Source organism: Centrocercus urophasianus, unplaced genomic scaffold (genome assembly GCF_019232065.1).
Source record: "Centrocercus urophasianus isolate 14NV4802_14NV808 unplaced genomic scaffold, USGS_Curo_1.0 seq_73, whole genome shotgun sequence".
In the NCBI taxonomy this organism is placed as follows: Eukaryota; Metazoa; Chordata; class Aves; order Galliformes; family Phasianidae; genus Centrocercus; species Centrocercus urophasianus.
The window spans coordinates 11,136,022-11,163,904 of NW_024885344.1; the positions used below are offsets into that span (position 1 = coordinate 11,136,022).

The following is a 27,883-nucleotide window of genomic DNA, read 5'->3' on the forward strand; positions in this document are numbered from 1 at the left end:
TCCTGCTTGCCGTGCTCTCTGCCAGATTATAGAGAGTTCCCTGCACATGGATTTCTAATATTAGTTCTCAAGCATATGACCTTGTCTGTCATACTACTGAAATTCATTCTGTTTCTTGTATTCCTGACAAGGTCAAATAAAGCTTTCTCTATGATATCCTGGTCCTTCCCTGTACTAGCAATGCCTTCTAGTGTTGAGTCATCAGGACACTTCCTCACTATCTACTCCTATTTTTGTCATGGTCTCAGACTTACGTTAGCAAAGACTGAATGTGGCTGAACACTGGGGAGAGCTACGAGTAATCTTGTATTAGATGGACAGGTGATGTTGCTGTTGCCATCAAAGTAGACTCAATTTTATCTCCCTTGCCCCTCACAGCTCCTGTGTCTTTCCTGATCTCCTTCAGTGTATCTAATTGTTTCTTATGGGTCACTGAGACACAAATATGAGAACTTTGAATTTTCTTATGCCTTCCAGGAAAACAATCATCTGAAACAAAGATATTGGGTTAGTCCAGCACAATCTAGCATTGTTGAACTCAGGTTGCCTGAATTCCCTTTCCCCTAATCATATGATAATAATTGCATTTTCCTTCATGATCTCCTCTGAAGTATTACAAGCATTACAGAGGTTGCACTGATCTGAGACAGGCAATTCTCTCCCTTCCCTAATCCTGACTGCTGAATTTTCATTTTTCCAGCCAGCATGGAGTCACAACTGCAGGCAGAGTTGCAAAAAACCCTTGCTGCGTTTCCATATAGCAGCTCTGCCAGGGATGGAGTGCACCCAGGCCCACGCACTGAGTGCACTAAGCAGCTTGAGCTGCTTATTCCAGTAGTCAGCTTGTTTCTTCCCCAAGGACAATATAGCTGTCCTTATTAATAACCTGGGTACACAGTCCTCTTTGGTTTTGGCTCAGACTATTAGTCTCCTTGTTCTTGACTGCTCTCACTCCCCAGAAGTAGCCCCATTTCTTACTCTCTTTTTCACTGAATAGCTGTAGAATCTTTTGCTGTTAGTTTAAATTTCCGTTCCAGGGTCTAACTTAGCTTGATTTGTAAGCAATCCTCACTTTATCCCTACACTTCTTGATTTCTAAGACATCACCTTCTTTGCTGTCTCTTCTCCATTCCATGTAGGCTCTGCAGAGCCAGCTTAAATAGCCTAAGCAGTTGCCTGTGGCAGCAGGCAGATGCAGGGTAGCAGAATCACACACTGGCTCACAACATTCCCCTCAAACCCTCCAGCCATGTGCTCTCTGTGAAAGCAGTGCCAAAAGTCAGAAGCAGACCACCCTCCTCACTCTCTGAGCAAGGTGCGGGCAATCTTTTTGGTCTGATGAGCAATGATGATTTCTTGATAGTGCTGAAGCAGAACAAGAGCAGGGAAGGCAGAGGAAAAGAGAGTTGCTATCAGTAAAGCCCCTCCCTATACAGACTGAGAGTCCAGTGTGAATGCATTTGGGAGGAACAAGGAATATTTCTGAGAATATCACCAAGCATATTACTGCGATGAAGCTCTAAGCAAACTGGTCTGACCTCATAGCTAACCCTGCTTGTAACAGGAGGTTGACAAGGGACCTCCTGAGGTGCTTTCCAACAGAAGTATCCTATGATCCTATGAATGAGACTTCTGTATCCCAGTGAGGGAAAGGAGCAGAAGAAAAAGGTCTTGTGAGTGGAAAAGGCTGCAGCAGGAGCCTCATTACATAGCTTTGTGATGGGGAGATTTGTGTCTTAAGGGGATAGTGCAGCAGAAGAGGAAGGAAATAGGCTGTTTGGTGCTAAAAGTCATACATCTTAGGAACAGACTGGAACTGCCTCAGACCTGCTAAGCTTCTCAATCTGTAAAACTGGTTTGCTTATGCCTTGGCTGAATTTAGGCCAAACCGTCTCACACAGTATTTCCTATAACCTGCTGTATTTACCATCCTTATCCCCACATTCACAGACTGCTTCTGTGACCCTTTTAGGATCTTCTCAGTTGACTTCGCTCCTCTGCTGAAGTACAGACCCTAAGACAGCTCATGACATCATCTGTAGCTGTGCCAAAGCCATAGTCCTTGCAAGGACAACACCACTTTACTCCATGTATTCACATGCATAGATAGGAGTTGCTGTGGAGGGACAAGCACAAGTGAGGCAATGTGCTGGCCTTGCACTCAGCTTGGTGAGAAACATTAATTCTCCTTCCTTGGCAGCCTGAGGATCCTCACACTGCTGTGAATCGGAGGACCTGGCTCATCTGTGACCTTCACAGATCTTCTGTCCTGCTGAAAAGTCAGTGCATATCAAGCAACTGCTGCCACTCACCCACACCCACTACAAACTACATCCACACAGATTATTCATGCATGTACCTGTGTGTACACAGAAAACACAAGTGTGTGGCCACACCTCATGTAGGAATACATGCCAGTATGTGCATGAATATACTGCTATGTGTGCAGACAGGTATCACAACCACACAACACACTGAAGAGAAACTGTAAGTGTTTGCAAAACCACACAAACAGCAAAAATTCCCTCACACACTGTGCATCTATGTATTCTACATGCAAGATGCTCTCACAGGTCTACATGGCCTCAAGCAGACACAGATCCCTAATGATTGTGGCTGGGTAGGAGTTAATGCAAGAGAGGATAGGAAAGAAATTAAAAGCAAAAAAAAAGAAAAAAAGAAAAAAAAGTTGAAAACCCAGCACATGATTCTTCTCCTATCACATCTGTGAATCCTGGAGCGCGAGAGTAATTGTCTGCAATGAGTCAGACCAAAAGGCACAAGGAAATGGTTGCTATGGCAACCCTTGCACTGCTCTAATTCGGCTCAGAATTAAAACGATATCAAATAATTTGCAAGCAAAGGGAACACGGCAAAGGCGTTGAGTGTCAATCTAAAAAATCCAGCTATATGCAAGCCTCTCCTGAGTCAGTGTCAAGGGCTCTCTTCCCTTCAAGCGTGACAGCCATAGCAATCAGAGGAGCTACAGAGGCGAGAGAGATGGATAACCTCAGGCGAGAAGATTTCTGCCACATGCAGGCGAGAATGAGCTCCTGGGCTGGAGGTACAGCCTGGAACAGGCTCCAAAACTGGGGATGGGCAGCTGTAGGACCCAGTGGGCTCACTCCCTGTGCAACAAGCAATGTCCCCACACATAGGGACAGTCCCTATGCTGAATTTCTTACCATTGTTGCAGACAGCACATACACCATGGATTAAAAGAAAACTGCTGATGTCCAGCCAGAATGGGTGGAATGCTATGGGAGATGTCTCACACACTTATTTTTTGCATTCTCTCGAAGATAAAATGAATGCATTTGTCCCCACTGTCAGTAGCTACTGTCTGTTTGTGGAGACATCTATACATAACGGAGAATGGAGAGATACTGCTCTTGGCACGTCACTGGCACTGCGTGATGCCAATAACCTGGCCTGCAGAAGACTGGCTCAACTCTTAGTCCAATCAAATGAGTACTCACAGATAAGAGCCTCCAGATGGATCTCCTGAGAGGTGGAGAAGGCACGGCTGCTGGTAGTACTAAAACCACAAGCGCTTCTGCCTTACTGATTGCCCCTGATGCTTCCTATGCCTGAGCTCCAAGCGCTGCCCCTTCAGATGTCTCTTATTTTGTCAGATCAGAGGGCTGCCTCAGAAACTGCTTAGGCTTCAGGGAATGCCAGGAAGGAATGGCATTAGACAGAAACTAGCAGTAGCAGGTAGTGGGATGAAAATGAGTTGGGTGTCCATTCTTTCTGCCCACGCTATGATTGAATGCAAAGAAGATCATGCCTTTCCATAAAGACTCCCATGCAATGCCTCAGAAGCTCTCTGACATCCCCCCACTGGAACCATGTTGGCACAACGTGCAACATTAAAAGAAGGACAGCATTCCTTCTGAATGTGGCAGCACACGTTCAGGAGATCAGCTGCTCTCAGACTTTTTATTGGTAATATCATGCTGGTTTCCAAGTCAATCTAGTAAAATCGCTTTAATCCTCTCGCTTGGATGTGTCTATTTCAGTGCAAAAGGTGCTCATGTCATTATAGCTAATTTCCATGCATCCTAGCTGCTTCCGCAGGTGCAACTCTCTCAACTTTCTGGAGAGGAACAGAGAGGAGGTTTTATCCACCCAAACAGCAAAACAGTAGGAATACAGAATTACGTGTAGATTAGTTTGAAAAGATGCCACAGAAACAGAACTGCTGAAAAAGGCACCTGCATCTCTTCCCTCTGCTTGCTGGTAACAGCCAGCAGGAAGCCAAAATTGGACCAAGGAAGAGGATGGAGAGACGTCAAGCTGGCCAGTAAATGCTTTTCAAATGAAGAGCTTCCATCATACTGATAGAGGTTGGATTTTAACCAGTGGTATAATGGCAAAATTACTTTCCATTATCCATTTTTCAGACTGACTGATTTCAAATACTTTTGAAAAAAATCTAAGCTTTTTTGAAATCTGCTCCTGCTGTGAGTCCAGAGCTCTTCTGAAAATATTGGCCTTAATAACTTGGTGTCCCCAAACTCCCTCTGTACAATAGGAATGATACTTCTTTCTGTCTTCTTTAGGCTTGCCTAAGACTCTTTCCAAACACATCTGTGCATACTGTTATCATCACTGGGTAACAATTTCAATGTGCCATAGTCATTGTAAATAAGAAGGAACGTTACCTTTGAATATAAACAGAGGTGAGAGGTATTGCATACAACAAATCTGGATCTCCCAGCTGCTTGACTGGATACTCTATTTGTTTTACTGGGGACAATGGAGTTTGTGCACACCCCACGTTCTGCTGGTATCAGTCATCTCCCATCCCCAAGACATGACAGCAATGGCATGGAACCAGTCCACCAGAACGAAGACCTTACCTGTCCCTGCTCTGACTGGCAGCCAGCTGACCACCACATAACTCAAACAGACAAAAGGCAATAAAAAGAGACATCATACCCAGACCAAAGTGACAGTTAAACTCCTGCGCAGATTCCAGCAGTTTCACTGGGGCTTTAAATCACTAAAATCTGCTGTCAGCAACTACATGTGATTTCTGCAGCACACCCCTCCCCACCCCCCCCGGAGGACCATAAAGCCTCAGGCTACTGACTCAGTGGAGGGAGCAGATGACAGTGCTATCTGGGGCAGGACTTGGCTTGAGGAGAGTGCCATCACGATTCCTTATTTTTCATTTCCAACTAAGTTAGAGCTTGTGAAAGGTACTGACTGACATCCCAGGAGAACAGCCGCCTGCTAATTAACTATAATTAATCATCCAGGCATTAGTTAATGTTTGCATAGTGCTTTGAACTGCCAGAGCACAATATAGCGGGTAGATAGTATGAACTCAAAGGAACAGGTATAGCTGTGGATTCGCCAGCTTGGCTTCCCACTGACTCTGAGACTAGTCCAATCCAACGCACATAAGTGGCTCCACTGTGTTATCTGAAAGACCTGCGGGTACCTCCAGCCCTCAAAATGTCCGCATGATGTCCCACATGCCCCAGGTTCATGGGCTTGGCTGAACCAAGCCATGCAGAACCAGGGGGACGGAGGCCCCATGCTCCCCCTCCATTTCTATTCTCAGCCCTCCAGCCCAGCTGCTCCCTAATCCTAGCTGACAGCTCCCTCGCTCTCTGACAGAGCCCAGGCCGATGTCATCTTCCTGGACATTTGATTTTAGGAGTTTGCCTTTCTCTGCCTTGGCTGGGGCCTGCCATTCAGCTGCCAGAACAAAAGGGGCCCTGTCACCGGCGTCCTCCTTGCAGGGGCACAGGGGGTACCCCCTCCCCAAAGGCACAGCTGTAAATCCTAGAGCTTAATTTTTCACTGCACGCATAGTGAACATTTCAAAGTGCTTACAAATCCCCCCAAGCACCATCAAGTCAAGGAAATGACAGTAACAATCAGTGGCAGAATGACAGGCCAGTTCATACAAATTGCACTTTTATAGGGGCACTTAAAAAGCCTTCTGTTGTCCCCTCTTTACAGAACTGTGACAGGGTTTATCCAGAAAGTACAAGACTATGCAGATATTTGGCTCTCTGGGAACAAGTGCTGGGTACCAGACTGATTTCTGGTAGTTTCCTGACTCTACATGAGCACAATTACCATGCTCACCAAGGGCTGATGCCATCTGAATAACAATAATAATAACAATCTGCATCCCATTCTGCTCTGATTGTCTCTTGTTGTGCCTCGCTCACCCTCCTTCCCTCACCTCTCTCCTGTACCCAGTGTGGGGGCAGGACCATATTGCAGCATCATCTCTGCTGCAGCCTCCACTGAGGGGTGAAGTTCCCCAGAACCAGGTCCTAGCCACTCAGCACTAGTGTGTAGGGAGCAAAGGGAGACATATACACTTACTCTCATACCTGCTATCCTCAAGATCAAATAGTATTGTAATGGGTAAATCTTTTCATTTCTTTCTTTTTTTTTTTTTTTTTTTTTTTTTTTTTTTTTAATGACTAGTGGAATTATGAAAGATTCAGATGATTAACCTATTCACTACTGGAAACAAAAGAAAAGGTGCCACTTCCCTCCCTGAAGCCCCACAGCAAGTTGTAAACCTCTGCCCAGTATAGCAGATGGGATGTACCTCAGGAAACCCTTGCACTTCCACTGAAGTCAGTAAAGGCTACAGCTGGAGCCCGAAGGATTTTAGACCCTTTGGGAGAAAATGTTTCCTTCAGTGCTGCTGAATATACTACATGTGAAAGTAAGCAGCAGATGACTGTGGTCATGTCACTGAATATGCCTACTTGCGACAAGGACCAATGGTATCTCTACAGTACAAAATCAATTGAGAATTCACTTCTGTGTTTCTCTGATTATGAATGAGGAAAATCATTTGTTCTGTATCATTTCCACAAAGGTCGGAAATTTTACCTTGCGATTTTTGTTTTGACAGTTTTTTTTCCCCTGTCCTCTGCTGCTTTCTCCACCCTCTGTTCCCACAGCAGAGGATTCTGCCCCTTCACACCATGTCCACAGAGACAGTCGATTCAGCATCCAGGATAACTGAGGGGGTGGAAATCTCCACAGGGGTTGTGGGAAGTGCTGCTGACAGAAGAGAATTGGCTCTGTCAGGGGCAGCTCCTACAGCCACTTGTTCTTGCTTTAGCTCTTCTACCTAGAAGTTTCCTTCCTAGTATTTATGTTGAGTGCCAAATCAACTGTCTGTGTCTCTGTTCTAGCTCACAGGTCAGGAAAAGAAACAAAAAGAAACAAAAAGAATCATGAAGAATAATCTTTTTTAAAGAGCATTTTTTTTCTCCTCTCAAATTCGTTGCCAGAAAAATGTCTCAGAGCTGCACACTTAGCATAATCTCAATGCCATTTCATTCTCTGCCAGTGTACTTGTAAAGTGACAGCTAGTATCAGTTTGGGGAGTATTTTCTACGACTCAAACACTTAATTAAAATGGACTGTACTGAAAACACCTCTATTTCACAAGAATCTCTGGACAGGCTTCACTTCCTAATAAATTCCGTTGTTTGGATTTGAAGTGGTGGAATAGAATTGAAAAGCACTATTTTGTATCATCAGTCCCTAAGATTATAAGTACTCTCACAAACCACATGTGATACTTAGAGAGTACTACTCTCAGCTGGAACTTACTGAGAGCCTGGAAATCAAGGAGAAGTTCATCAGATGAAGTTAAAATGCCATAGTTTAACTTAATAGTAGACCTCATCTACTGCACCTGGGTTTACCTAGTCTACGTAAAATAAATGGCTGACAGTGATTTGAAGGTATTAAATAGAGCCTTCTCTCAGAAGCAATTACTACTGAAAATGGTAAAGGTTCGGGTTCAAAAGCTTTTGGATTTTGAGGGAAATACTATGCTTTACAAGTATTCCAAAAGTAGATGCAGAATCTGGTGAAAGTCTGTCAAATGGGGATCAAAGCTCAGATAGAAAGAGAAGTTTAGAAATCTAATATATGAGTTGGAAATCCAGCAGCAAGCCCATTCCACCAACAGAAGTTATTTTTCAGCTGAGATAACAATAAAGATGTAGGAATGTGCTGTTCTTTCGAAACAGTTCAAAACTTGCACAGATTTCTCAACCTGCTCATGCTCCAAGGAAATAGCCAGTCTCAGTCCACAAAGTCACTGGCACTGAAGATAGGAAGTTTCCATTCAGACAGCCAGCTTCCCTTCCAAAGACACGTCAGCCATTTGTACCTTTTTGTTTAGCCTAGTTTTCAACAGGACAATCATTTGTGGCTCCCGTCACTTCCGCTGAATGACAAGAAAACAGCTCTCAATTCCCGCTCTCAATACAAGATGCTACCATTTCATTCAAGAGAGGAAGAAAAGTCAGAAATTTCCTACCTGCAGCAATACCCATCTTCCCATCAACAGATACAGCCACTGCCGTGCTAACTGTCACCACTTTTGGTAGGCCGCCGCCCTCTGTCAACACACAAAAACAGCAGACTTGGTTAAATTCACCACCGGAGATTAGGAAAATGCAGCAGGATTTGCATCCAGATCAGTGCATAGAGATGCCTCAGCACTGAAGGATCCAGAGCTTTGGAGGAATGCATCTTCCAAACCACGCTAAGAGACCTAAAGGGCTAATAAATAAGGAGACTCGTTTATCTCGTGATAGAAGTGGTATCTTCAGCATGAAATGTAAAGGATCAGCCTCTTCCAATCTGAACAGGCAGAGCTCTTAGGCCAGAAAGCTGCTTTGCTTCACATCCCAGCTAAGCTTTGCAGGCAGAGTAGAAGCAGGACAAGGAATTCTGACATTGGCCCTATGCAGCAAAGGCCATGCTTATGTTTAGCTCTGCTACCCAAGACAGACTAGCATTATGAACTGGAGAGACAAACACAGTGCTCAGTGTACTTCCAGAGCGCAGTCCATTTTAGAAACAAAGTCTTATGGGATATATTTGGCTGTTTAAACTTTGTTATGCCCAAGGGTATCCTGTTTATGTTTTAGTTGCTCTTTCAAGTGTCCCTGCAGGTCCCGTGTCCCATCTGCCAGCCCCATGCAGATCTCTTGTATCCCACAGGGCAATTAAAATAGCATGGCTGGATAGACTTAAGCAACTGAGCCCCACGTCCTCTGTCTTTGTTAGTGCAGTTGTTTCAGCCTGCAATTGCCCATGTGACTGATTCAATTTTGTATTTTTAAGTGATTAGGTTAGCTTCAGCTGGGGCACCTATTTTGAAACTGCCAGGGGACAGTTTGAAGGTCAGCATGATCGATTTAATGTGTGACTGACTCCTTCCTCGCATGCTGGATGGAAAACTCCCGCTCGGATGGATGGGTCAGGGATCTTTTCCTTCCCAAGAGCTCAAGCATTTGTTACTGTTTTCCATTTCTGCTGTCATCGTTCTTGTTGGTACCCAGCATATCCTGAGCATGATTCAGTGGCTACTGCAGTTTAGCCTGGAGTCTCTCTTTTTTTTTTTTTTTTTTGACTGAAGTCAGATTAACTTACTAAAGGATGTCAGAAGAACTGGTAAAGCCTCTGTGAAACAATGACCTAGCCAACTCATGCTGACATGCCTTGCTCCTGATCATGCCTTTGTGGTGAACCCCACATTTCAGGCTCACCCCTGGAATGGAACAAATTAGCAAAACACAGCAATAAGCAAAGAACCCCAACACATGAGAGATCTGAGTTGCAAGAACAGTCCTACGCAGCCTGCAGAGCTTTCCCTGCTGTCATGTCTCTGGGACCTCTGGACTCTGGAAGGAGGTACACTGGATAAATTACTCTCATGACTTGCAACCATTCCCCACTGGACTCCTCCCCAACACAGGAGTCATCAAGCTCTTGCCTCTTACATGATCAGAAGAGCATCTGCTGTGAAAACTCCTTGTCACATGGTGGGCATACACAAACTTGCAGAAAGCATGGAAAGGGTATTTAAGAATGTAATCAACAAGAACTTCCTGAGAAACTGGGTGGCCTGTTCTGGCCAAAAGGTTTGCTTCTAAGGATGTCAAATGAAATGCTCAGAATCTGCTATAACAGTAAGCACAGTAACTCATATACTCTAACAGTAAGCACAGTAACTCAGGGGAACTGGGTATTATTTTCTGGACTCTTCACAGTCATCTTGAATGATCCCATAGATCACAGTTTCACTGGGCTGAACTGTTCACCTCTAAAATGACTAATAATCACCTCTGCAATTTAGAGCATGAAGTATTCAGGGGCAGGCATTACTTCTTATAACGTACCTGAGTTGTGGCTATCCCAGAGGGCCCTATAGGGTGTTCCTGCCTGTTTTCCTAGCCCAATATCTACTTCAAAGAACAAACGCTGTTGTGTGCAAGGTTTCTCCTGCCATGCCTGTTTCTTTCTCTTGCCACTTAAGTGAGATGTAAAGGTGCTATGCAGAGAAAGAGGCTTTGGTGGAAGTTTTCAAGTATTTCCACCTTCCACCTCTCTCTTTACATCTTGGTTCATCTCTTGCCTCCCTGTGTTGTTTTCTCCATTTTGCTACTTGCTTTTCCACCTACCAGCCTCCCACCACTGTGCCACAAAAAGCTTTGACAGCTAAAGCGCTGAGCTCTGTGACAGAGACTGAGTGCTAGGGGCTGGGGAGCAGAGGGGATTTCCACCTTCTGTGTAGGAGTCTCATAAGAGGGTTTTGTTTTGATTTCTTAATTTCCAGGCTCTTCTGCTCTCTTCCAGCCTTTGAGGAAGTCCTGGCTGGCTCTGCAAGCTCACAGGAATCAACACTCTAAGCAAGAGACACCAAAAAGCCACTCCTTGCTTTTCTCTGGTGTTTGAACTCTTTTGCTGAGTATGAGGTGATATAGTCGAGTGATGTGATGGAGGGGACATCGGGCACCAATGGCACACTCTCATTGAAGAGGAAACAATGGAAAAGCACTCCTCCCTTTTCCTGCACTTTCTTCCCCAACAAACCCATCCCTTCCTGTCATGGAAAGCAGTGATGGAAAAAAAAAAAAAAAGACACCCTGTGAAGTCAATTCTTGAGTGTTTGCTGATATTCCTCGTCAGTCCTGGCCACTGCCCTGATGGTTCTGACCCTCTGCCAGCACTCCGGGTGTGCAAAACATCATGAGGCCTGACCTCTGCAATTCTCACTGTGCGACAGAGGCAATAAAGGGATCGGAAGGAGCCCAAAGCTTTCTCTTCATTTTTCTTGCATTCAGGCTGAGGTTACCTGAGTCATCTTCTGAAACGATGCTGTAGATGAAGCTCCCGGGGGGATGCTCGGCTGCCCGGCGGTACCACAGAGGGAAGTGGTCCATGGTGAAGATACTCTCTTTGTCCTTCCGAGTCAGGAATTTCCTGCCGGAAGAAAACGGAGAGTCGCCTTTTGCACAGGGCAGCTCTGCTCGGGGAGCCGCGTTCTGCAAGTCCCGGGGCCCGGCAGCCCCCCCGCCAGGCTGCCCGACGCTCTTGGGCCAGCGCGGCCGCCGCGCCGCTGCCAGCCGCCCGCCAGGTGCCGCTGTTGCCCAGGCCGAGGCCCGCGGCGCCGCCATCGCCCCCACGCCAGCCCCGAGGACGGGCAAGGGAAGGTCGCGGCCCTGCGGCTGGACAGCGAGGGGATTGCCTCGGCTTCTGGCCTTGGCAACGGCCCTGAGCGCTGGGAATACGTCCTCCTCTTCCTCCACCTCTCCCCTGGATGCAGCCGTGCGAGAGCGCCGGGCAGGGCCGGGGGGCAAAACGAGATGCTAGATATTGAGCTCCTAGCGATGCCCGGACTAAAGAACCTGAGGAAGCAGGTGCTTCTGAAGACAAGAGTATGGGTGCTGGGGCATGGCGTGCCAGGCAGCTCAGGAGAGCCCTGGAAAAAAATCGGGTCATTGCCTTCCCTGGAGAGCTCTCCTTCCTGGCTGACAAATCCTCTTTGTTTTCAGGCTCTCCTTTCGATGAACGTTTTGTCATAACAACGGTTACTCATTTATACAATTCCTTCCTTTCAAGAGATCCCAAAAGTGCCTCTCCTGTGACGTGTGGGGATCTGTCATTGAAATGTAGTGACTACAACTGTTCAAGCATTGAGCAACGCTCCTGATGAGCAGCGTGGGGTACTGAGTTATGCTATTAGCTTTCTATAGCACTCTTTCTTCCTTGACACCAAAGCCTGAGTACTCCAAGTTATTCAAAGACTGTCTCAGAAACAAGGCGAGAGTGGCTGTCGGGGTGTGCACTTCAGGCACAGTGCAGCTTTCTGCTTTTGACATATGATTCATATCTGAGAAAGTGGGAGATAGTGAAACACCTGCCAAGAAGCTAAGGACCACCACCACCATCCTGTTGTTCCATCTGCCTCTGCAACCTGTCCTTTCATACAGCAGCATGTTATCAGTTTGCATGTTCGAAACTAACCAACAACGAAAATCTATGCCCTTTCCATGTCGAAAACCTCCACTGAACATGCACTTTTGCCTTAAGGGAGGGGACAAGAGAATGAATCATATATGACAGATGTCAGTCACATCACTTAATGCATCACTGGAAGATACTGGGGTAGTAATGTGATGTCGGCCATGTGAGAGCCAGAACAGAATAAAACAGAGAAGAACTGAGACAGAAAGATCAAACCTAGCCAAGCTGGGATGTCATAGGGCACTGGAGTGCAGAGCCTTTACATTACAGAATGCTCCTGGGGATATATAATAATGATGGACATTTTCTCTGTTAGCTGACTGAAGTCAGTGAATAATAGAAGTTTCTTATTTTACAATGAAATTAATGCATTTTGGGACAGCACTTCAGGAAAAAAATCAAAAGGACAAGAGCAACATAAAGGACCTGTACCCTGATTCTGTAAATCAGTTCCCATGCCACCAAGGTCTTGCTCCTTTTCTTTCTGTGTCCTCAAGTACTTTTCTAAGTCTGGGAGTGGTTTCAGAGACACCTTCAGAGACACTGAGAAATCCCTTAGTGCAGCTTAGGGACTTACCTGTTAGAAAGCTTCTCAGAGCCCACATACAGGGCACTTCTCATGAGTCCAGCCCGAGTGCCCAGAAATGCCATCTCAATTCCTGCCTCAGAATCCCTGTGGAATAAAAACACATTAATGACAGCAAGTTTTTACTAGCTAACAATTGGCAGGCTTAGACTTGTGCCTGGATTGACACATTGGAAGCTTGCTCATTTGGCTCTTTGGAAGTAGAAAAGAAGCTGCTCTCCTGCTAGCTCTGCTCCAGGCTGCCCGCATGTAGGTTGAATCAAGGAAGACAGACTGCAGGGAGAAAATGGCTGTGTCAGGCATGCACAGGACAGGTAGGGTAGCAGACTGACTGTAGATTGATTTGTATGAGGTTTTCTGGAGTTACGAAGGGCACTGGTGGGAGAGCTGCACAGTGAGGAGTCTGCCGTAGTGTGGTACGGAACAGATGAGAGAGATTTTCTGGTGTAGCTGCTGAAGGACGGTGCTGGTATTTGGGTGATTTAGCACAACTGCCCTGGCTCAATCTCCCTCAGCAGTAGGGATAGTGGTAACTGAAACAGGAACAGGAGTTCTGTGGCCACACACCTCTATGAATAGCATGTTGTTTGCTGAAAGTAGGTGTGTGACATGATACCAGATACTACTAGCATCAGATGCCTCACTGGGAATAATAAAGAGGAATGTTTGCTGAAGCCAGCCTGTCTTCTTCCTTCCTGAGTCTCAGTTCTCATCAGGCATCAACAACAGAAACAAGACCAAACTCTCTTCTCCACTGCTAGTAGGGAAACAAATTCCATGCCAGCTGGGATGTAGCTTTTGCTACAGTCATGTGGAAGTCAATCCAAACCATGTTGCTGTCATTCAAAGGGATAACTGGTGCGTAGGGAAATAACTCCAATACTAATTTTAAATTGAAGCAGTCTCAAGTGCCCCGAGATCCCAAACTGTCAACTACAGAGATAAATGCTGTGCATCCAAGTTAAACATAGCGAAGAACTGATGCTGAACACCCCCTGCAGTGACACATCTGGATCACTGTTGTCTTCCAGTAATAGTCAGACATTTGGCATTAATATTCTGTTACCAAAACAATCCCTCACCAAACTACAGGCTTCCTTTAGAGAGCCCAACCAGCTGGAGTTTTCTCCTCAGAGACACTTTTGAGCTATTTCTAAATCTACTGAGCTACTTCTAACAGCTTTTTGAGCTATTTCTAAAGTTTCTTATATGCTTTGCAGAGATCTGTGACTGTTTTCCACGCCATCTGGAAACACAGCTTCAACAGTGTGTTACACGTATTTATTTCTCAGTCACTTACGTGGACATATTGAGGGCTAGTGTTGTCCAGTAGGCTTCCATGGGTGCAGTGACCACTGCATCAAACAGCACTTCCTGGACCAACTCCTCATCGCCTACAGAGGAAGGTGAGCAAGAGTCAGAAGAGAAAGATGTGTCCCCATAGATGTCTCAGAGTTTCTTGTTGTGGACCATCTGCCTGACCCTGGGCAATGGAGCAACAGGCACAAATGAGGCCTCCATTTCTAGGACTAAAAATATGACCTACAATCCTAGATGGAAGAGGACAGGACGAGGTGTTACAGCTCAGATTATAACACTGTTTCCCCTGCAAACTCAATGGAAGGGTTTAGGTTTGAAAGTGTAAGCAAATGAGAGGCTTCCAAATGAAGTTATTCATCAGGCTTTGCCTCAGATGCCTGCCTTAACCTTTCTTCTGGGTGTCCTGTTGTGAGGATGCCATCAACCCCATTCCACTCAAGAAGATTTCTTCAGAGCCCCTAGTGACTTCTTGATGGCCTTTAGTTAACCACCTGTCCTTTACTGTGAGTCTCACAAAATGCTCTCCTGTCCTGGTTTCCCCCAGACACCTGACCAGTCTAGACTACCAGTTCAGTCCAGTCTGCATGGGGTCTTAGAGACGTTTAGAAAAGTTTGAGATATCATTATGTGCTAAATGGTATAGTCTAAAATCCTATTCATTTGACCTGCTTCATTTCTATGCTGCCCTATTTCCATTTGTCTCACAGCATGAGGACGTGATGGCTATCGTATTGCAGATGTGGCCCTTCCAGTGCTGTTCTAGGCAGAGCCATCCCCTCTGTTTCAGTGTTTCTGGCTTCACATTCTGGCTTGAGCTTCCAGGTATCCCCTAATCTTTCTTTATCACAGTTTGCATGATACATTTCTCCATCTCCCTGTCATTCAGAACTCAAAATCAGAGGTCACCAGCTGATCTTTTCTTCCTCAGGCCCTACATGCCTAGGTTGTGTCCTAGTCATATTTCTTTCTCTCTTACAGCACTTCCAATCTGCATGCTTCTCCCAGTCAGTTCTCCCAAAACTTTCCTCCTGCTTCCTGGCCTCTTCATCTACTACATCTCTTTCCAGCCTTCTCCAAAACAGTCAGGAGGGGTCTGTTCATACAGTGTAAGAGAGGAGCAATTATCAGATTACAGATTACATTTACGTCTAGTTTTAAGAGATTCAAATCCTTGAAATCCTTGTATCAAAGGTTTCTTTGAATCCTTTTAGAATCATTACATACAGAATATTGATTCAGCACTTTGCATGACTAAGAAGGCTGAAGCCATGGAGAGCGGAGTGAACTGAAGGACATCCTAAAGTACTGTAGGGAGATCCTATGCACAGTTGCCCACTTCTGTCTACCAACAGAGATCTCACTCTGTAGTGGTGCTACATCAGCTGCACTTCACATGGAGAATCAGACCTGTTACAAGGGATGAGCAGCAAGGAAGGTAATCATTCTGCAACATTTTTTTTCTCCCTTAAATCAATTACAAATTATGTTTGGAAAACACAATTAGTAACATTTCTCTGAAAGTGTTCATCAGTCTCCATGGCGTGGTGCAACCCTCAGAGGATGCTAGCTGAAGCTCTGGGGAGCAGAATAGCCACAGCAGCTTTCTGGATCCTCCTCCCATCATCCTTCTTGTCCTGCTGGCTGGCCCATCTGAACGAGGTGTTCAGCCCCCACCACATGCTACTCAAGCCTCTCGATGTTACGTATGTAAAGTTCTCAGAGAAGTCAAGTTATGTGACAGCTTCGAAATGGCAAAAAAAAATATCTCTGCTGAAGACAAGGAAGTGGATCCTCAGCTCATTTCCACTTGTGAATTAAGCTAGGCTTAGATTTAGCCCTGCCAGCATGAACAGGAGCCTCGGGAACTCAGCCTGATACCAATCAGCTTTACAGTTCTCATTCCTTTGTGACAGGTAGAGGAAAACTCAGCAGGGCCTTTGGGATGATGAGAACTTACATTCCAGGTCAGGTTCCTCTCCTGTGAGGAACCGGATTACAGCCTCCAGCTGGCTGAGCTTCCGATGGTCTGGATCGATGTCTGTGATGCAGTAAATCCTGGTGGGTAAGGAAGGAGAAGCCCAAAAAGGCAAAAAGAAATCATCATCAAATAAATGCTTCTTGAGAATAATAACTGCAAACAGGAATTCAGCAAGAAAGCTTAGAGTGCAAAGAGTTTGCTGTTGTTGCACACCATGACTACTCAAACTCCATCAGTGTGGCTTTAAGTGAAGCCCTACCAGTAAAACCAAGCATCAACTGATGGCTGTGCTTGAATGTCCCACGAATATAGTAGGGCTACGAGCATAAGCTCATAATGCAATATATTAACAGTCCCAAACAATTACAGCAGATTTATCAATATTGTACACTGTGTAATATGTGTACCTTTGTATTTATACACAAAAACAATGTGATGGAGAGACCTGAAAAGCAGGGGGCCACATGCAGAGTGAGTAACACTGGGTTGGGAAGAAAAAAATGAGACAGAGATGCAACTGTGAGATGAGGAATGAGCCTGCAGTATGATACAGTGTCAACAAAAACTTTCCAATGGGACATTGCTGTAGGATGCATTTAAGGGAGAAATGAGAGAATGTTTTACAAGTGCGGGTGTCTGTATAATAAAAGAAACCAGCCTTCTAATCCTGCTTCCAATTCTGACTGCTTCATTGTCGGGACAAGGGAAAGGAAGGGATTCTGTGAGAGAATTGCATCTCATTAAGGAGCTGAAAGGAATGATTTATGAGGAAAGTCTAGGAAAAATGAATATGTAAAATGTGGTAAGCTGACACCCCAAGTTAGGAGTAGAAGAAGTCACTGCATGCATCTCAAGTGCTCTGCCTATGAAACTTGACAGTGTAATGAGAGGTGTGAAGGACTGTGGGGCTTCTTGAATATAGTTATTTTGGCTTTGATGCAGGCTGGGTTCACGTGCCTGAGGGTAACTGAATGTTGGGTTCATGAAAATCCCAAAGCTCACAGCAATAAATGGAAAGTGCCATGTTTTACCCTGTCTTCTATCCAAACCAAGCAAAACTCTAAATTATGCATGCTATTGAAACAGCAGTCATAAATCACCTTTGTGTTCTCTAGGAATTAGGTCTAGACTTAGTTCAGAGGAATGTCAACCAAAAATAAGCAACAATTTTAAAAAAACGTTTCAGTTTCTCTCTAAGTTTGCTACAAAATTCACTGACAGGTCTGACATACTGTGAGTTTTGCAGCACAATTCTGAGCATCACGAGGAGGAACAAAATGAGTCGGAGTGCAGAATACTGAGAATAAATCATAGGAGATGGTTCTTGGGTGATGTACAAGGCCTTGGTGGGATCCCCCAAAGGAAGAGGTGGAATAGAGGTTTGAAGGTACCACTACATTGCCCTGAGACTCTCAGTTCTTTCCGAAGCTGTTGTCCCTGAACAGTGTTGCTTTTTTTCTAGGCCACTGAGGGTGGTGAACTCAAGCAAAATTGTTGGGAATTTTGTCAAAATCTCATGACAGAGTTCTCTGTCTTTGACAGGATTTCCTCCACTTACCATTCGTTTGCTAAAGACACATCTGGCTGGAGCAGGTCGTGCAAACCTAAAACCAAATAATAGACTCAGAATTCAATTAGGTAGCAGACAGACAGATAGAGGCTGAGAAGGAGAAGAGAAGTAGTACATTTCAGGGTAGCAACGTTGTCTGTTAGGACAATGGGGCCATTCCAGATTAACCTACCTTCTTCCACTGAAGTGTTTCCCAGCAGAATGTACTCCCCGTGTCCCCTGGATAGCACAACCCCCAGGCTGCAGGGAGAACAGAGGGCTGGTCAGCAAGAAGAGGTGTAATCCTGAAACATGACAATGCATTCCCTGCAGTTGCAACTCTTAAAGACATTAACTCCCTTCACAGCAATTAAAGAAAAGAACATCATCAAAAGAGGATTAAGTGAGATCTGATTGTGGCACATGAGGCTAAGGAACCTGCTTGTAGAGCTATGAGACATTTTTGGTGACAACATATTTAGCCAAAGTTGTAGGTTCAAGTCAACAATAACACATACAAATTCTGTTCCAATTTTAAACCGTTTCAGCCATGGAAAAGGAAAAAAAAAAAGAAAATGTTTAGCTTGATTTCTTATGTGAATTTTTATCATTTTCAGTTTACAATAGTAATTTTGTATTAGAACCAATACTGGCACACAAGAATATTCAGCGGAACTGAAAGTTGAATATATTCCATTTCGCTGAACTGAAACAATGTGCTTCACCTAAAGTGTAGCTTTTGGGCTCTGAACTTCAGATAAATAACTTTCTTGATAGTAATAAGAACAAGTAAGTCAATTATTCATGCTGCTCTAGTCATGAGTCACAGCCTGCTTTATGACCAGTTTGCCATCCCTGATGGCAGACTTCTGATGTATTGCATAGCTGATGTACGAGCCCATGCTCACCTGAAGGGTGTGCCACTGATGTCCGTGAAGAAATAGTCATTTGTGAGGAAGAGAACTCGTTTCTGGAATGAGAATGAATAAGAAAATGAGAGATCATGGACAGATCAAGGTCACAGTGGCAATAGAGACCTGAGAGTAACATCTTTGGGGTTAAGGAAAATAAGTTGATCATCCCTAGTAGAGGACTGCTGGAGGCAGGGATGAATGTGTAGTATTCAGTATATTTAACAACTTGTGACTTTCAAGATCCAGGCAGCCACGCTGTCTTTCCATCTAGGTCTTCAGTGAAATCTTCCTTTGCTCTAGGGCTCCTGCTTGGGATGGAGGAAAGCTGCCTTCCTTCTTGCATCCTCCAAGCTTATACAGTGGAATCCTGCTGTTCTTTTACTGAACAAAACAGCTCTGATGGCTTTGCACATCAACACGGTGCCCAGCAGGAGTTGGGATTCAGTGAGGCGGGTAAGAAAGAGGGGTGGGGTGGGAACAGAGGCAAGTTGGCAACCCTACTCACTGCTTGGGTTGGCAGCTAGGGCCAGCTCTCCTCAGCCCTGTGGGAAATGATGAGATTCCTGACATTTGCTTTCATGCCAAACTGGGACATAATATTAACATATTCCAATTTTGTTAAAAAACACCCGTAAAAGAAACAATTTACATTTTCAAATTAAACAAAAGTGCTGATTCAAATCCAAGCCATTTTGATTATATGAAAATATTTGTTTCTGACTGACATTTCAACTCAAGAAAGCTGCTTCAGAACTTCAGCTGTTTGCCAGACTGGCCTTTTCCTATAGGAAAGTGGAACTCTTTTCCAAAGAAGAAAAGTTTTTGGAAAATTTTTATCCCACCCTTAAGGCAGAATAGGAACCCTAATATGTTTAAAATCCCAGTCCCAGTCTGAAAATGAGGTGAGAGGATGTGTGTGGGAGACAGCAAGTGAATACAGAAAACTCACTGTTCCCCAGGGAAAGTCATGCCTGCTCCAACCTGCTTAAGCCATGCAGCCATAGAAGAGGTACAGTGCACAAAGGACAGGCTAGCACTGGGCAGATGAGAAATGGAGAAAGGCTGGTTTTTTTGTTTTGTTTGTTGCTTCTTTTTTTTTTTTTACAGTGAGGAGATGGCAAACAGCTCAGCCCTTTCTCTTCCCTCTCTCTCCATGTATGGTAATCGTGTACTGCAACAGAATAGAGACTTTTGCTGAGCTGAGATGTTCCAGAAGAGCTACAATGACCCAGACAACATGGCACAGTGGTGTTTTGGTGGTTATGGAGAAAGTACAAGAGAGACTGAGACTCCCTGTTTATAGTCTGATCTGATGGGGAAGAGGCAGAGCAAAGAAAGAGATGTGGGCAAGGATACAGCAGATGACAGCCCAGGGGTACCACTGCTCTGAGATGCTTCAGCAGTGTTTGCTCTGATCATCCTTTACTCCCTACCTGCTGCCCCTCTTCTGCACACAGAATCACAGAATCCTGAACTGGAAGGGACCCACAAGGATCACTGAGTCCAACTCCTGGCTTCACACAGGACCACCCAAAAATCAAGCCCCATTTCTGAGAGCAGTGTCCCAAAGTTCCTTTAACTCCAGCAACCGAGGTCTGGGAACACGTACATTTCAAATTTGGGTATTGTGACTGTTCTAGGCAGTCTCTCCTGACTAACGCCATCAATGTTTGCCACAGGCCCATCCATTTGTCCCCAAGCTGAAAACAAATGCAGTTTTTGCCACCAGATCTCTCTGATTTCACCTTCATTCCTTATACTTCCCTCTCTGTCTCACTCTGCCCTCGATGCTTTCCCAAGATCAGCCTGGGGAATTGCTATTGTGTGGCTGACAGAATAATTCCTATCCCCTCCATTCAGTCCTTCACTCCGCTGACTGCCTCATTCTCTGTGGTTCTAGGCTCTGTCAGCACTTTCTTTGTTTCTACTGCTGCTCTGCTTCATCAGCTAGTGCAGCAACAGTGGGAAATGCAATTTCACTTCTGGTCTCTACTCTGTGTATTCAGATAATAGTAAAATTGTAACTTGCTCAATTTCTGTCTCCTATTATACTTCATAAGGCTCACAGCGTTGCAGAATAAAACACATAATATCTCTTACCAAGGCCTTTTTTTTTTTTTTTTTTTTTTTTTTCCTCAGTAGGAAAGCAGAAAGATGCCCTTAAAATATTGAACTAAAATCTAAAATGCTATCTTTGGATGACTCAGAAGATATGTTATTGAGGGTGCCCAGAGACAGAAAAAAAGAGGTTAAATTAAAGAAATAAGCAATCTAGATTGACAAAGATAGATCTTGTTGGAAAACCCTGTTCTTTTCCAACAGAATAACAAAGATAATGGATGAAGAGAATAAAGGACATGCTCTGTATCTGGGTTTCTATAAAGCACTTGAAACAGCTTTTCATGAAATTTTATTCTAAAGAATCATTTAATGTGACCTTAAATAGATCTGGAATGAGAACAAGAAGCAGTACTCTAAACAGAAAGAAGCAGTAGAAAGTGCATCAGGAGAAGATGACCTACTCAAAGAGAGAGACTGTATTAGGAGCCATTCTGTACTGTATCTGTAAGATAAAATAAATCAACACTTCTTTGCGTATTGTGTTAGCAGCTCTAAAGATTATAAAGATGAAAAGGAGGAGGGGAATTCAGGTTAAAAAAAAAAAAAAGGCAACTGGAAAAAATAGCTAAGAAACATAGAAATGTAGGCAGTAGTTCTAGGACAGCTGTGGGATGGAGAAAAAAAATGAAGGGACAGCAGAAAGGAGGTCTGGGGCTTCCTGTTCAGAAATATCCAATGCAGAGAATAGAAGTGCTCTACAGAGAAAGAAGGAAGCAGCACTCAAATAGTTCAGTGAAGCTCTGGTACCTAGATACTAGAAATGATACAAGAAACAAAGGCAACAAAAATAATTGCTCGGGTGCTTGGACTGAATATTGTGTATTTCAAATGTAGATGCTGGGGAAGGGCAAACCCACTGCCAGCTGACGGTACCTGATAGTTGCAAACATCAAAAACAGAGATGGGTAATTTAGTTACAATATTTAGCAATGCAGCCATTCAGAGGAAATGGAGGGGTATCTTCACTGAGAAATGGCATAATTTCAGCCTATGGCTGTGAGCACTGGCCTATTGGAATTGGTGCTGACAGGCTTAGCATGGGAGCAGACCAGCCAGCTCTATAAAAAAAGATGGAAACTTTTTTTGGAAGACTTCTGGGCAGTTAAACTTGCAGGCCTCTGGAATACTTCCTAAGAGGAAATGATGGAAGCCAAACTCTTTGGGAAAGTTAAATAAACCCAAATGAAAAAGTACCAGTGAACCTAAATATACAAGACAATTTTGCACTGATTCCAGGGGAAGATGTACAACCTTACATTAGAGCTGGTAGGGAACATTCACAAGTCTCCATTTCACTAGAAGTTTTCATAAAATGCTTGTAAATATTTGTGTAGAAATTTAATCCTGGACTTGGATAAAGGAAAACACATTCTGACAGAGTGAGGGACAGTTTTCTTGAGTGTTTTTGGGTAAGGAAAGAGAGTTGAAAAAGCATCCAAGCCTCTTTCTGTCAGCTCAACATGTCTTCCCTATCTCTAAACTCTTGAAGATCTCTGATTTGTTTCACAGCCCTATAAACAATGAACAGCATGCATTTTGGCTTTGCCTGGACAAAGCAGGGAGCTGTGAGGCATTTCCAGTGCCTTTGCTCATGCAGAATGCTAGTAGGTAAAAAGAGTGCTTCTAACTATGTTCTATTTTATGTCTTTAGCACGTGTAATGTATGTGGTGAAACAATAAAATCCTCACACTCAGAAATGCTGAGAGTTAAAACCACATCCTTCATGGTTCTTTAGCATCCATTTCCCCTCCCTTTGTGTGACCTGAGCAGGATCATTCTTACCCCTTTATCCACAGGGACCTTCACATCCATGGAGAGGTAGCCTGTTTCCCCATTGATCATGGCAGTTCTCAGCTGCAGAGGTGAACAAGATCAGCATTAGCATCTCTGGGTAGAGCAGGATGGGAATTAATAGAGCTGCTCATTGTTAAAATACAGGGCCTGACAGGAAAGAGCGGGTGTCATTTTTTTCCCCCCACAGCTTGGTTTTTTTTTTACTTCTTTTAAACGGAAAACCTGTTCTTGGTGGTCAGGATCCTTGTCCAATCAGTGACACAGAATAAAAATGGCTTATGCTGAAAGCTTGTTGATATGTCTTTTGAGCTAAAGGAAAGGATCTGGAAGCTATGAAGCTGTCAGTCCACGTTTCAGACTTCATCGTTTGGCAGCCAGAATGTCATTAGCGTGATTCTCTGAGAGCCTGAAAGAGGAGACACCTGAGAATCCCACCGGCTCCCTCAGGCTGACTACAAAACCCTTTGGCATTTCTTTAAACTGATTTATAAATTATAGACTGTACAGAGTACCACTTCTGAGTGCAACAAAGCAGCTGTTTAACACAGCAAAGCAAGGCTGTGTGATAGCTGGGGAGGCAGTGCAAAGCCCACTTCATTCAATCCAGGCTCCAAAGTCAAAATATAATTTTCTCAGTAACTCCCAGCCTCTTGCGAGCAAGAGCCAGGAAATTTTTCCATAAGTGCAGAGGGTTTGACATTAGGTTCAGCCTGCCAGAGCATATCAGCCTGTTGCTTCAGCTTGGGTAGAAAAAAAAGGTGGGAAGTAGCTTATTCATTCACACAAATTGCTTCCGTGCTTCCAGAGACAGGCTTCCATTCAGGTGCTGGCCAGACTCAACTGCATTTGCTTTACAAGACCACAGCTCTATTTATTATGGCTGTTTGATGTGGGTTATTTACAGTCTTAGAAGCTTGTCTTTTCCGAAGTCCATGTCTTGGAAGTCCAAACAATGACTGGTACTGTAACTCCTTGCTAGCTAAGAGAGCTTGACCTCCTGCCAGAGCCACAGCATACTCTGTTCTGGTCTGACAGCCTGAAGTAATTTCTCTGGGTCCTGGGTTCAGTTTGGTTGTTGTTATTTCATCCATGTCTTCTTGAATGTCAGCCATCCCTCACTGCACCATGGGGCAGTGGAGAAGTAAATCAGTGGGAATGAGATACTGGATCTCCTCATCCCCAGCCTGTCCACAGACCTCCAATGGTGTGGCAGTGGCTGTAGGTTGGTGCCACAGCCCAACCTTGCTGCATCTTCCATGACAGTGTCTCCTGCTCTGAATATTCAAAAGCAGACACAGTCCTGGCACGCAAGATCTCAGAAGCAATGGATCCGTGCTGTCACCAGTGCAGGCCATGAGTGCTGGTGATTCCTTTTCCCCATCTACTCATGTAGCTTCAAACCAATAGACATACAGTTTTCCTGAGGGTTCTCATAACATCTAGGTGTTTTGCCAGTCACAACATCCTTGCATGCTAATTTCCTCTTCAAAAGTTCTGTCAAGGCTGAAGAAGCTCCATTTGGGTGGCAGTTCCTGATGCTGGACATGATCCCTCAACTCTTCCCTGTTCCCCTCACATTAAGAATAGCCCAGAATTTCTTTACAAGCAAGCCCAAACTTCCTAGCTGCAAGTCACACCATTCTACATCAATTTGTCTTTTCCAGACAGTGCTATGTTCCCTCTCTTTTTCTCTTTAGCAGCTGGCTGTATTATACATCATTAGCACTTAGGCATGTTTTTCCAATCTGATTTTGTTGCTTATCAGTGTTGCTGAGATTACACTGCAACTGATGTTGAGTCTGTCATTGATCTAATACCATAGCTGTGAATCTGAGTGTTGAAACGTTGACAGCTTTCTGCTGCAGTGGGTGTATCTTGAGAGACTCTCAACTTGCTGAAGTCACACTGCAGATATTGCTCACGTCACTGAATGTCTCTGTACTCTCAGTGGCTGCAATCTTTCTTTCTTCTGGAAGATGCAGCAAAAGAACACAAAGTGGCTTTGTTTTGCATGCCTCTTTTGGCATTTTATCATTTTATTATGATTGCATAAGGACTGAAACCTTACACTGTGCATTATATTAGCATTCAGATAGCAATATTATTTGATCAGACAGTAACCTGGTAGCCAAATAAATATGGCAGCAAAGTTTTAATTTCCCCCCCCCAAAAAAAAGAACAAAAAAGTGTATACACACACACACACACACACACGTATGTATTTGTGAAACAGCATATTGAGTAGAGAGAGAAGTAGCTCCCATAGTGGCTCCAGCAAGAGAGAAAACTACCATGGGAGCAGAAATGCTAGAAGACATCAGTGAACCCACACAAAACCACAGATAACCCGTATCTTGACAAGTCCACTGCATATAAAACTGCTTATTTTTACCTAATTCTCTATGTTAAACATGTAGATGTAGTACTTATGGATATCATTCAGTGGGCAATATTGGTAGTGGATTGTTGAACTAGATGATCTTAAAGGTCTTTTCCAACCTTGATGATTGTTTGATTTTGATTCTATATTTCAGCCTCATTTCCTTTCTCAGCCTGCCACACTCTTCCACTTTCCGTGTTCCCCTAGCACAGCCCTCAGTGCTTGCCCTGCACTGGCCACAATAGCTGCTGTGATCCCCTTGCTGGGCTCTTTGTCCCACCTAAGTGGGCATCTATAGCACCAGATCTGCTTATCTCAGCAGTCTCTCCTGTAATCCCAAAGCATGTATCCTACAGCTAATTCTATCTTACTCTCAATTCAGTTCTTATCTTAGTAACTTAAGTAGCTATTCTCTCTTAACCCCTTTGAGTAAAAGAAAACCAGCTATGGAGAAGCCTGTCTACCTGCTGTTGTATCTGGATTCTAAGTTCTGATACACTGCAACATGCAGCTGTTGAGATGTATGCTGTTTCTTGTTTACCACTTTTTAATAGTTTTGCTTGAGAGAGAGTAGAAAAAGCATTTTCAAGTCATTTCCCTCTAGTCAGCTATTGTTTTCAGAGGCTCCATGCGTGCAGTAAGGTATTTTCTGGAAAACTATTTTCTTAAGTGATATATCCCATATGCTCTTTGTCTATCATTAGAAATGACTGCAAGCTTTGTCTCTTTTTGAATTGCACTTTCTTCCTTACTGTGAATCTCATTAGTTGAGTGGGCTCTGCTATATCTCACATACTGCATGTACAAGCAACATCATGGGACATCTCCCTACTCCCAAGCTTTTCTGGCTTTGTATTAAGCTGAATCCAGAGGTACAGCAGCTACCACCAGCACGTGGGCCATGTACACATAGGCTGACTCCCTGAAGCATCCTCCAACTTCTTCCCTCCTCCTGCAAGTACTTTCCCTCCTTGTTCCGTGGAGACAAAAGCTCATACAGGTGAAGAAGGCAAGCAATTTGTAGGGAGCGTTGGCCTTGTTCTCTTCTCACCAGCTTCTCATAGAGCCAGTTACACATAGTAAAAGCAGGAGTGCCACTTCCCTCCTCCTCATTCTGTATAGGTATGCTTAGTAAGAAGGAGATACAAAAAGCTTGAATTCATTTTTTGGTACTCACTATTTCATCCTGGTCTTCCCATTCCACCTCTGAGAGATCCACACTGTTGTAGTTCGGCTTAGGCTTCAGTTTCTTTCCTTCTTTATACTGGTATTTATTTATTTACAAAAAGAAAAAGAAGAAAGACAATCAAAGAAGAAAAACACTCAAGTAAGTATCCAGATAAACTAATCTTTTCTAAACTAACCTGTGAAGAATTAAATCGAATTTGAAGAATAATACTGTCTCATTCTCTGACTGGGAAGGCAGCACTTGGGTGCAGGTGCCTTCTCAATCCCATGCTGTGTGTTTCTTTATGTGGGAAAGGCTTTTTCAGGAGAAAGAGACAAGCAAGAACATAGGTGAACTTGCAGATAAAGGGTATGGCCTGGTTTGTGAGAATATTCAGCTAAATAGGTCAGTATGTTACACTTCAATATGCTTACCTCCAGGAAACCATTTTTTTCCTCTACAGCTAAGAGTGTAATCCCATTAACACTATTACACCAGCAGGAGATCTTTTCTGATGGGTATTAGGCTTCAGCTTCACTGAGAAAAAAGGAGGCTTTTCACCTCAGGGTTAACTGATAAAAGACACCTATTTGCCTTTAATCTTCCTGATGAAGAAAAAGGTGTGAAGTAGACTAAGAGAGATCAGTTTCAGGTGGAAGATAAGATAGTAACCTTACCTGGCTTTGCCTTGCCTCTCTGGAAATGTGATATGTTCCTCCTCCTGACTTAATGAAGTAACTCCACACATGTGGTATGCCTTTAGGAAGATGGCTACTGGGAATCCCTGTGGTGGCGCTTTCTTTCACCAGTAGCCATGTTAACTACTATTGCTGTGCATGTGAAGGTTTGTGTTGACAGGAACGCATGTGAAGTATCAAATGTATAGCATACCTGGGTAATGAAACCTGCTGGGTGTTCGCAGAGATGTATGGTCTGGAGTTCCGTGTGGTACCACAAGTGAGAATTATCCTTGCATCCACCCAGCTGGTCTACTGGTCCCTAAATTGTCTCTGACCTACATGTGACTAGGATGCGTGATGCTGGATCCTGCTAGCCTCAGGTTCTCCACATGTCCAACACTACAGCTGCGTGCCAGCTGTTACTGGGATGCTGAATCTTCCCGAAGGAGGTATGAGTGGGTGAGGGGTCCTTCAGCCTAGCAGTGAAATGCTGCATGCATGCAAATACGCATGTACCCACAACACAGCAATGCACAAATATATCACCCACATGCATTCTTACAGAGAGGAAAGGCAGGGCACCTCCCACTTCATGCACATGCATGCATATATACACCTATGGGTGTGGTACTGATTTCTCCGTTCCTCATGTTTCTGAGGCTGGTATGTCAATAAAACATGAGAAGTCAGGAGCACTCCTGAAAGCCAGTTCTTCCACACTAGCAAAGCTTCTTAAATTCTCAGTTGTACATACCAAAGGACGGAGGTCTGGGTGTGAGAGGATGTAGCCATTGTTGGTGTTCAGAAAGGCATATCCGTGGACACCCAGCTGGAGAAAGAGGCATGAGAATAATTAGCTCTGCTTTTGCTAGAAGAACTGCTGCATAAGGATTGCCACTAGTACCTGGCCAACTCAGAATATTCAGAAATATTTTCTTATTAAAGGTATACACTGGTAGAAAACAGGCTTAATCCTAAAGCACTTCTCTCTGCCCCTTTGGCTGCTCTGAGAGGACCAACCATGTTGGAGTGGGGAGCCCCAGATTCCTCCCTTAGAAGCCAGGTCAG

General features: G+C 44.2%; 1 protein-coding gene across 1 annotated transcript in view; it reads right to left on the minus strand.

Annotated features, from left to right (window-relative positions):
• The window catches only part of CACNA2D4 (calcium voltage-gated channel auxiliary subunit alpha2delta 4), a 113,619-nt gene that overhangs the window by 49,230 nt on the left and 36,506 nt on the right, over positions 1-27,883 (minus strand). Inside the window, exons 16-26 of the mRNA XM_042838083.1 lie at positions 27,570-27,644; positions 26,145-26,231; positions 22,576-22,647; positions 18,666-18,727; positions 17,951-18,018; positions 17,767-17,812; positions 16,188-16,285; positions 14,211-14,304; positions 12,902-12,997; positions 11,153-11,280; positions 8,327-8,407 (exon numbers count right to left, since the gene is read on the minus strand). Of these exons, the coding sequence (XP_042694017.1) occupies positions 8,327-8,407; positions 11,153-11,280; positions 12,902-12,997; positions 14,211-14,304; positions 16,188-16,285; positions 17,767-17,812; positions 17,951-18,018; positions 18,666-18,727; positions 22,576-22,647; positions 26,145-26,231; positions 27,570-27,644 (907 nt within the window). The remainder of the gene's footprint in view (positions 1-8,326; positions 8,408-11,152; positions 11,281-12,901; positions 12,998-14,210; positions 14,305-16,187; positions 16,286-17,766; positions 17,813-17,950; positions 18,019-18,665; positions 18,728-22,575; positions 22,648-26,144; positions 26,232-27,569; positions 27,645-27,883) is intronic.